Source organism: Ipomoea nil, unplaced genomic scaffold (genome assembly GCF_001879475.1).
Source record: "Ipomoea nil cultivar Tokyo-kokei standard unplaced genomic scaffold, Asagao_1.1 scaffold1936, whole genome shotgun sequence".
NCBI classification, from domain to species: domain Eukaryota; kingdom Viridiplantae; phylum Streptophyta; class Magnoliopsida; order Solanales; family Convolvulaceae; genus Ipomoea; species Ipomoea nil.
In genome coordinates this window covers 1,843,614-1,854,551 of record NW_017618364.1, presented here as the reverse complement: position 1 = coordinate 1,854,551, position 10,938 = coordinate 1,843,614, and the positions used below count along the sequence as shown (strand labels likewise).

Here is a 10,938-nt window from a genome sequence, read left to right as displayed (position 1 = left end):
GGATCCTTAAGGAACCTCCAAAATATATTAAGTTTAAAGATTTTGAAATAGAGGTGGGAACAAGTGGGATTGGAGAAGTATTGGAGGTGTATGCTCATTTCCATACTCTGCAGAAGAAGATGCTGCAGCTTTGTTTATTTGAAATACAAAGAAACTCAGATGGAGAAGTGTGTTTCTTTCCATCCACAAGAGGCTTCGTAGAAATTCAAATTGATGATGATGATGGAACAACAGAAAATGAAATTAAATTAATGGCGGGGATACAACAAAGTGATTCTTCAACAAGTAGTAATGTAGGTGTAGAAGAAGAAGATCAGGAGAATTATGGTTGGATCAGGAGAAGAAGATGTTGCAGCAGCATTATTCCCGAGTTTCTCCTAAAGTGTTTTTGTTGGGATGAAGGAAGATAGAACTAACTTTATCCAACAAAACAGACATAGAAATTAAGAAGATCGAAGCGGAAGAAGATGGTGAGAGTGGATGCAGATATGATTTCCATCTGTGATCTGATGTACAGCTAGCTAGCAAGCTAGGTATGTATGTTCAACTCATCTCATCTCTATTACTTCAATTCGTCTCTGATAAATGATTTGGTGTGCATGTTTATATTATATGATAGTAGCCTAGCTAGGTTGTAATAATAATTAGAATACATATTAATTAAGTGTATATATGTTATATTAATTCCATAATTAATATAATGTCGGCACAGCATGCAGGTTCTGAAGATGAATGATAGTTGTCTCTTGGATGTCTCTTTGCCATAGCCTGAAAGTTGTCTTCATATCCATTTGGTAAAGGTTTACTTTATGCTTTGCACTTTTATGGGTCGTTCAATAAATGTCCAAGTGTAATAGATGTATCTTTAATATAGTAGAAGCTAGAAACCATTTGCATATTATTCCTTAGTTGAGGAAGCTCAAAATGATTATGAAATAATTGTAGATGCCACTGCTCTAACCTATTTTACTAGAACCATTGTAAGGGGGGAGAGTGTAACACCCGTGTTACGGCCCCTAAAGCTAATTAATTAATTAACTAATAGCCCAAAAGAAAGAATAAACTATAAATGATTAATTAGGGAAAAAAACCCACCATAGTCCGTGGGCCCTCAAATCTAAACCCAACCCCTAATCCCAATAAGATTAGACTCTAAATAAGATCCCTAGATCTATAAATAGGGAACTTAGGAGGCACCTAGAACCCCCACCACAAGAATAACGCCCACCACCCCAAAGAGCTCCAAGAATCTCCCTAGAAGAAATCAAGAAAGCAAGAAAGCTTAAAGAAAGATCCTTCATAGCCAAGGAATTAATTAAGGCTAAGAGGTAACCCATGTCTCAACAAAACCTATTTTCATAGTTATGATTCCCCCTTAGGGTTTCCCCATATTATTGTGTATTGATGACTTGTGATGATTATTATTGATGATTGATGTGATGATCCCATGGGGGATCTTGATAATCTTGATATTGGGAGATTCTTGATAATTATGATGTTCTTGGTGATTATATGGAGTTCTTGATGATTATGTGTTGTTCTTGATAATCGTGTGATGCCCTTGATGCTTATGTGTTATTCTTACCGAATCTTGCAATTAGAAGGCGAATCGTATTCTTGTTGATATAAAAGTGATTAGAACCCTAGGTTGTATCGTATGATATTATTCTTGGATTATCGGGTGGGGAAATCGCATGTTTGGGTGTTGTTTATGTTTAGAAAAACATGATAGGTTATGTGCCGTTCGTTTCTCGTATTTGATCCGTTAATTGTCTACGTGTTGTCGTTGATTGCGTTGTAAAGTGTCTAAGCATGGTTTCGGGTTCCACAATGGTTCCCGGGGCGAAATTGTGTGATAAGTGTAACACCCCAGATTTTCAAGACTTTTTAAAACTTATAATAAAGGTAGAATCTCATTAAATCCCAAGATATAAATACAAGCGTACGGGGTGCTATGCCACACCTGGGCTAGAGAACCCAAGTGCACAGGCTATCTAACTAATACCCTCAAAGCGTAATTACGTAAACGTGGCACGCAGGCCAAAAAGGAAAACTATCTACTTCTATACTCCAAGTTCTAGCGCGCTCCAGCGACTTAATCTTCTGTGCCTGAAAACCAAATATATCTGTTCAGCAAGAAATGCTGGTAACCCACTCCAACGCGTTGAAATACAATACAAATAGAGATATATATAGATATACGAAAACCATTTTGAGCATGAAGATATATCCTACGAACTCTAGCTTTAAAACCGGGAATGACTCGACAGATAGGCCAGACGCAAGCAACAGTTATAACGAGCATATGCAGTTCATAACGGATAAGGCAGATAAGGCAAAGCATAACGATAATCACAACCCAACATAAACAATCCCCAACATAAATCCCACAGTCACATTCCCCCAAGACACTCATAATCACAACTCATCCATATCACAACACATAGCACACTTTGTTGGCGCCACAGGACCAATCGCATGCCCATACATGAGGGTCAGCGCATATAGCTCTGACACGGCCCCGCAGCACCCTGCCCCGTAACGCAACACGGAGGGGTCGATCGCAACCGACCGATGAACCGCAGCTCATCATAGTGTTTGATCTCAACCAAACAGTGGACCGCAGCCCAAGAGAATGTCATCTGACCGCAGCCAGGAAAAAGGACGAACCGCAGCTCGTATAGAAACGTTTGATCGCAACCAAACGGTGGACCGCAGCCCAAGAGTATCAATCTGACCGCAGCCAGCTTCTGAACTGCAGCTCAGGATAACCAATCCGATCGCAACCGAATTGGGGTAACACACACACATAACACATAGCAAGCACATGCAACCCATATTACACATTGGGAAGGGGGAGAAAGCGCATAACAAAACCTATGCGTGATCCATCACATACTAAGAATAGTCCTAAGGGGTTCATACTCCTTCCACCTAGGTCAACGGGATACCAATTCAACTAGCATGCAATATAATAGACTCGTAAACCTACGAATGGTACCCGAAACATCAAACTAGACATAGGCACGATAACGGAGTCCGTTGGGACACCACGGGGAACGGGGGAACATCAAACGGGGAAGCCGGGGTCCCAAAGTGGGATAATTTCCAGCGGGTAGCCGGTGGGTGGGGGCCACCCGTCGGACTTTACTGTTCCGGGCAGCGGGTCACCGGCGGGCAGCTGCCCGCCCGCCGACCACCCGCAGCCGGGCGGTGTTTCATGGCTGTGGGTAGGTGGCGGGTCCCCTACCCCCCACCTACCCCACACTGACTCTTTTCACACACTTTACGCCCCGGGAACCGTTGTGGAACCCGAAACCATGCTTAGACACTTTACAACGCAATTAACGACAACACGTAGACAATTAACGAATCAAATACAAGAAACGAACGGCACATAACTTATCATGCTTTTCTAAATATAATCAACACCCAAACATGCGATTTCCCCACCCGATAATCCAATAATAAGATCATATGATACAACCTAGGGTTCTAATCACTTTTATATCAACAAGAATACGGTTCGTCTTCTAATTGCAAGATTCGGTAAGGATAACACATAAACATCAAGAGCATCACCCAATTATCAAGAACAACACATAATCATCAAGAACTCCATAATTATCAAAAATCTCCCAATAACAAGATTATCAAGATCCCCCATGGGATCATCACATCAAACATTAATAATCATCATCATGTCTCGCCAATCACAATAATATGGGGGAAACCCTAAGGGGGAATCATAGCTATGAAAATAGGTTTTGTTGAGACATGGGTTACCTCTTAGCCTTAATTAATTCCTTGGCTATGAAGGATCTTTCTTTAAGCTTTCTTGATTTCTTGATTTCTCTAGGGGAATTCTTGGAACTCTTTGGGTGGTGAGAGATTAATGTGGCGGGGATTCTAGGTGCCTCCTAAGTTCCCTATTTATATATTTAAGACTCCTAGTTAGGGTCTGAATGGTATGGGTTTACTAATTCTATTCCTTATAGGGCTAGGGCTTGTTTTAGGGATAAGGGTCCATGGTCCATAGTGGACCATATTAATTAAAGAGAATCCTAATCCTAATCTGAATAGTAAAAGGCCTACTTCCTTTATTCCTAATAGGCTTAAGACTCTTATTCGGGCAAGGGTCCACGGTTCATGGTGGACCTCACTGATTAATTAAAGGTAAACCTAACATAATTAAATCATATTTAATTATTATTAACGGGATTAATTAAATATTTAATCCGAGATTGAAGGTCGTAACACGGGGTGTTACACTCTCCCCCCCTTACGAGAAGCTTCGTTCCCGAAGCTTGGAAATCGTTGCAGGGTTAACGAGTCAAGAGTAGAACCGTGGTCCTATAGAGAGGGTATTCCACAGGGAAATTGTATACTTGTGCGCCTATGCGTGTTTGGTTTTTGGGAACGATTAGGTTTACAGGGCTAAGAGAGTGGGTTTCAAACTTGAGGATACGGTGAATTCAGGAATTAGGATCAAGTTTTCAAGGTTGCAACTTAGGTTGTGAGGTTGCCACCTTGTATGGAATCGTTAAAACATGGGATTACGAATGGGGTCTGAAGGGTAGAAAGGGTTTTGAAATAAGGAGGGGGTCGATTTTCCGAGGAAGGGAAAGGAATTCGGCTAGGATGGGTTAAGGTTTCTCGATCCCAAGTGAATAATCTGGCTAGATGCTTTGATCACGATGCGTCGACGAGCTGATGATCCTCCTTCCTTGGTGTTGGTACTTGCTTGACTTTAAGATCCTTGTTAGACCTTGCTTCCCGGGCTAAGGTTTCATCCTTCTCTTCTATCTTGAGGGAAATTCCCGTGGTGATTCAACACTTACTTCGTTAATGCGCCCAAGGTCTTGGCCAAGTTGGGTCAACTAAGCTAATCTCTTAGGGCGCACTTCCCAAATTCTTCCCAAAGTCTCTTGGGAGTCGATGGACTTTGGGTTGAATTTCTCTTATTGAATTTCATCTCCTCTTTAGTGGATGAAATTCTTAGTAAGACTTCATGTCTTACCCGAGGTTCGGCATTGTTGTGCCCTTTTGTGTTACTTTTAATGATAAAGGTGTCCTTGTGTGCCCTTTTTCTTTTTAAAGCGTAGTCGGTTACGAAATCTCGTTGTGGGATGACTCGGTGACTTTACGAGTCATCTCATTTCCTTGTGGGTCCTTAACGACCCTTGAAGTCTTGGCGCGAATGTGCTCTTCACCCTTTTGCTTAGCACCATGTACTACGTAGTTCTTGATTCCATACAACTTGTAAGGAGTCCTCTGATTTGCTCGAACGATGTCCATGGTTTGGAGGAGTCCTGGTCCATCCTTAGCATTTTGACTTTTAAGGTTTTCGTGGGTTCTTTGCACGAGTTCCCAACTCGCCTCCTTGGTTTGCGCAATCCTTTACGCCAAACATCCCTAGTCGGTTGTATCGTAGGATCCAACTTCCATTACTCGTGCAATGTAATTGATTGTGATTTCCCGATGGTGCCTCGTGCGTCAAGGTCTTTTACGTAGGACACTATGTTTGGGTGGTCCATGGTTCCTTACCCAAGACTCACATTCATCAATCGAGGCACACAAGTGCGCCACAAATCAATAAAATGAGGGGTTAAGAAATCAGCACATTGTACCAGTGGGCGCGAGGTGGGCGGTCGTCCGCCTGCCAAGCTCCTGCCAAGGACCCGCCAAGGTCCCGTCAAGGACCCGTTGGGGATCCGCGGGAAAGTGACTAGGAAGAGTCAATTCCTTCGGGAAAGACCCCAAAAACGCACAGATTCATGTCCTGACAAGTCCCATGCCCTTGTGCACAATAAAAGGGACTTGGATACATAGGATGACCCATCGTACAATGTTTATTGATCCTTAAGCACGAGTTCTAGAGGTAGATATACATATATATATATATATATATATATATATATATATATATATATATATATATATATATATATATATATATATATATATATATATATATATATATATATATATATATATATATCTATGTTTTCTTGGTCTGGGTTAAAGGGATGTAAGAAGTGCAAGTGTTAGGTTTCAAAGTCGAGGGACGGATAGGGTCGATGTTTCCAAGGTCGTAAAGAAGGAAGGTTGCTACCTTGTACGGGATTGTTTGTAATGAGGGATCAAGAGCGAGGTTTGGAGTGATAGGACGGATTCTTTAACGAAGTGGTACTTGGTTGGCAAGGGGAGGGAAAGGGGCTAAGGACTCTTGGCTTCGAGTGATTATACCTATTTGGGGCATGGTTGTGGCGTACAGTCGAACTGGTGATCCCTTTTCCTTGGCTTCGTTTGATTCTAAGATTTTTGTTTGATCTTCTCTTCCCGTGTCCAAGTCCCCTTCGTCTCTATGGCTTCCAAGGGAATTCTCGTGATGGTTTACGTGCATGTTCCCCTCGGATGTTCAGGAGTCTGGACCCAGTCGGTTAGTGGGTCAAATCCCTAGGTCTTGACTCCTAATCCTTGCCGAGGGTTCTTAAGGGTCAAGGGGGTTTCGGGTTGGTCTTTCTTTTTCTATTGGGTTTCATCCCTTCCTTGGTGAATGAAATTCTTAGCAAGGCTTTATGTCCTCTTTGAGGTTCGGCCTGTTGCACCTATTTGACGATGTTTTCTGTAGCTAGGGCCCCTGACACTTTGAACGTATTTGTTTGCCTGCTCTTGTCAACGCATGGCGTTCTTCGGTGGCGTACGTACCGGCTATGGTTTCTCGTAACGCCTTCACGGTTTTCATGCAAGGGTGGGATGATACGTATTCGTAACTTCCACCTACTTCGCCGATTCCTATCTAACAACTTATTTTAATATTGGATCAACGAATGTCGGTTCTTCACGCCCCTGGGCAGGGTAAGGGCTTTATGCTGCTCAACGGTTTTTAACAGGGTTTCCAAAAGGAGTGGGGATATGAACTTAGAGTAAGGGCGATGATTCCAATGCTCATATCAATTTAGGGTTTCCGAGGGTTTGGGTTAGGTGCAACAAAGGGTGAGCAAGGTCATGACGGTTGTGAATTTGCTCTTACGGTAATTAAGGATTCGGGGTGGGAGTTTTCAACAAATAGGGGTATCAAGATGCTGGGGTTTCAGGGCGGATGATATTTTAAACTGGGGTGGTGGGGTCGCAAGGTGTCGCGATATACTTACCTTGCACCCAAGGATTCGACTAATGGTGTCGTTCATCCGCTACTTTAATCAGTGTTCTAGTTCTCCTTCCTGTTTGTTGTAGCCGCAACCTGGGTTTGCCGAGATAAAGCAACTTGTCGGAAGGTGCATGCCATTTGTCTGAATCGGGGGTTATCGTGGTTAACCCTGGGTTGGTGAGTATTGCAGTCCGTCCCTTTTAGCAGTCCTGGCGTCTTGATGCAACGTCTTTTCACCGCCTCTCCTTAGTAGTCATCCAAATCTTCCTTTTCTTTGGTCACGGTCCTTGTCAAGTCCTTTGACGGGAGTTAGGACGAGGCGATTTATCGGGTAAGTGTACGTTACCCAGTTGTGGAAGTAAACTTATCTATTCTCAACCTTACCTGGTGTGGGAAGCATAGGGGGAGGTTCCTTTAAGTTAGAGAGGGATGAAGTGAGGGGAGGTTATGTGTAGGTTTCACAATCTCACTGCGCGTCCTAAGATTCCTGAATCCTATGTTCCTAAGTACCTAGAGTTCAAGCCTAGTGTCCTAAAATCCGGTCTTAAGAGTCATATCCTAGGGTCAAACTTAGGCTCTGATACCAACTGTAACACCCCAGATTTTCAAGACTTTTTAAAACTTATAATAAAGGTAGAATCTCATTAAATCCCAAGATATAAATACAAGCGTACGGGGTGCTATGCCACACCTGGGCTAGAGAACCCAAGTGCACAGGCTATCTAACTAATACCCTCAAACGGTAATTACGTAAACGTGGCACGCAGGCCAAAAAGGAAAACTATCTACTTCTATACTCCAAGTTCTAGCGCGCTCCAGTGACTTAATCTTCTGTGCCTGAAAGCCAAATATATCTGTTCAGCGAGAAATGCTGGTAACCCACTCCAACGCGTTGAAATACAATACATATAGAGATATATATAGATATACGAAAACCATTTTGAGCATGAAGATATATCCAACGAACTCTAGCTTTAAAACCGGGAATGACTCGACAGATAGGCCAGACGCAAGCAACAGTTATAACGAGCATATGCAGTTCATAACAGATAAGGCAAAGCATAACGATAATCACAACCCAACATAAACAATCCCCAACATAAATCCCACAGTCACATTCCCCCAAGACACTCATAATCACAACTCATCCATATCACAACACATAGCACACTTTGTTGGCGCCACAGGACCAATCGCATGCCCATACATGAGGGTCAGCGCATATAGCTCTGACACGGCCCCGCAGCACCCTGCCCCGTACCGCAACACGGAGGGGTCGATCGCAACCGACCGATGAACCGCAGCTCATCATAGTGTTTGATTGCAACCAAACAGTGGACCGCAGCCCAAGAGAATGTCATCTGACCGCAACCAGGAAAAAGGACGAACCGCAGCTCGTATAGAAACGTTTGATGGCAACCAAACGGTGGACTGCAGCCCAAGAGTATCAATCTTACCGCAGCCAGCTTCTGAACCGTAGCACAGGATAACCAATCCGATCGCAACCGAATTGGGGTAACACACACACATAACACATAGCAAGCACATGCAACCCATATTACACATTGGGAAGGGGGAGAAAGCGCATAACAAAACCTATGCGTGATCCATCACATACTAAGAATAGTCCTAAGGGGTTCATACTCCTTCCACCTAGGTCAACGGGATACCAATTCAACTAGCATGCAATATAATAGACTCATAAACCTACGAACGGTACCCGAAACATCAAACTAGACATAGGCACGATAACGGAGTCCGTTGGGACACCACGGGGAACGAGGGAACATCAAACAGGGAAGCCGGGGTCCCAAAGTGGGATAATTTCCAGCGGGTAGCCGGTGGGTGGGGGCCACCCGCCGGTTGCCCGCCGGACTTTACTGTTCCGGGCAGCGGGTCGCCGGCGGGCAGCTGCCCGCCCGCCGGCCACCCGCTGCCGGGCGGTGTTTCACGGCTGTGGGTAGGTGGCGGGTCCCCTACCCCCCACTGACTCTTTTCACACACTTTATGCCCCGGGAACCGTTGTGGAACCTGAAACCATGCTTAGACACTTTACAACGCAATTAACGACAACACGTAGACAATTAACGAATCAAATACAAGAAACGAATGGCACATAACTTATCATGCTTTTCTAAATATAATCAACACCCAAACATGCGATTTCCCCACCCGATAATCCAATAATAAGATCATATGATACAACCTAGGGTTCTAATCACTTTTATATCAACAAGAATACGGTTCGTCTTCTAATTGCAAGATTCGGTAAGGATAACACATAAACATCAAGAGCATCACCCAATTATCAAGAACAACACATAATCATCAAGAACTCCATAATTATCAAAAATCTCCCAATAACAAGATTATCAATGTAACACCCCGTGTTACGGCCTTCAATCCCGGATTAATTATTTAATTAATCCCGTTAATAATAATTAAATACGATTTAATTCGGTTAGGTTTCCCTTTAATTAATTAATAAGGCCCACCATGAACCGTGGGCCCTTGCCTAAATTAGAGCCTTAAGCCCATTAGGAATAAAGAAAGTAAACCTTTTACTATTCAGATTCTGATTAGGAATCCTAGACCTAGTTATCTATTAGGAATAAAGGAAGTAGGTCTTTTACTATTCAGATTATGATTAGGATTCTCTTTAATTAATTAATATGGTCCACTATGGACCATGAAACCCAATCCTTAGTTCCAAAAGGAATAGAATTAGCGAGCCTATAATATTAGTTCCTAATTAGGACTCCTAAATATATAAATAGGGGACATAGGAGGCACCTAGAACTTCCCACAAGAATAACGCCCCACCACCCCAAAAGAGCTCCAAGAATCCCCTTAGGAGAAATCAAGAAAGCAAGGAAGCTTAAAGAAAGATCCTTCATAGCCAAGGAATTAATTAAGGCTAAGAGGTAACCCATGTCTCAACAAAACCTATTTTCATAGCTATGATTTCCCCTTAGGGTTTCCCCCATATGATTGTAAATGGCGAATTACTATGATTATTATTGATGTTGATTTAATGATTCCATGGGGAATCTTGATAATCTTGATATTGGGAGTTTCTTGATTATGATGTTCTTGATGATTAATTGGGATTCTTGATGATTATGTGTTGTTCTTGATGATTATGATGTTCTTGATGATTAATTGGTATCCTTGATGATTATGTGTTGTTCCTACCGAATTTTGCAATTAGAAGACGAATTGTATTCTTGTTGATATAAAAGTGATTAGAACCCTAGGTTGTACCGTATGCTTTGATTCTTGGATTATCGGGTGGGAAATCGCATGTTTGGGTGTTGATTATGATTAGAAAAGCATGTTAGGTGATGTGCCGTTCGTCTATCGTATTTGATCCGTTAATTGTCTATGTGTTGTCGGTAATTACGTTGAAAAGTGTCTAAGCATGGTTTCGGGTTCCACAACGGTTCCCGGGGCGAAAAGTGATGAAAAGAGTCAGTGGGGGGTAGGTGGGGGTAGGGGACCCGCCACCTACCCGCGGCAATCTCGGGTAGCTCCGGCAGCGGGCAGCCGGCGGGCGGGCAGCTGCCCGCCGGGCACCCGCTGCCCGGAACAGTGACAGCCGGCGGGTGGACCCCCACCCACCGGCTACCCGCTGGAAATTACACTACCCGGGACCTCGGCTTCCCCGTTTGATGTTTCCCCGATCCCCGTGGTGTCCCAACGGACCCCGTTTGTTGTGCCTATGTCTAGTTTGGTGTTTCGGGTACCGTTCGTAGGTTTATGAGTCTGTTATATCGCATGCTAGA

General features: G+C 43.3%; 1 protein-coding gene across 1 annotated transcript in view; it reads left to right on the top strand.

Moving 5' to 3' along the window:
- LOC109146704 (TMV resistance protein N-like) overlaps nt 1-421 on the top strand; it is a 129,424-nt gene extending 129,003 nt beyond the window's left edge. The window contains exons 6-7 of the mRNA XM_019294357.1: nt 87-203; nt 243-421. Coding sequence (XP_019149902.1) covers nt 87-203; nt 243-410 — 285 coding nt within the window. The 3' untranslated portion in view covers nt 411-421. The remainder of the gene's footprint in view (nt 1-86; nt 204-242) is intronic.
- The last annotated feature ends 10,517 nt before the right edge of the window (nt 422-10,938 follow it).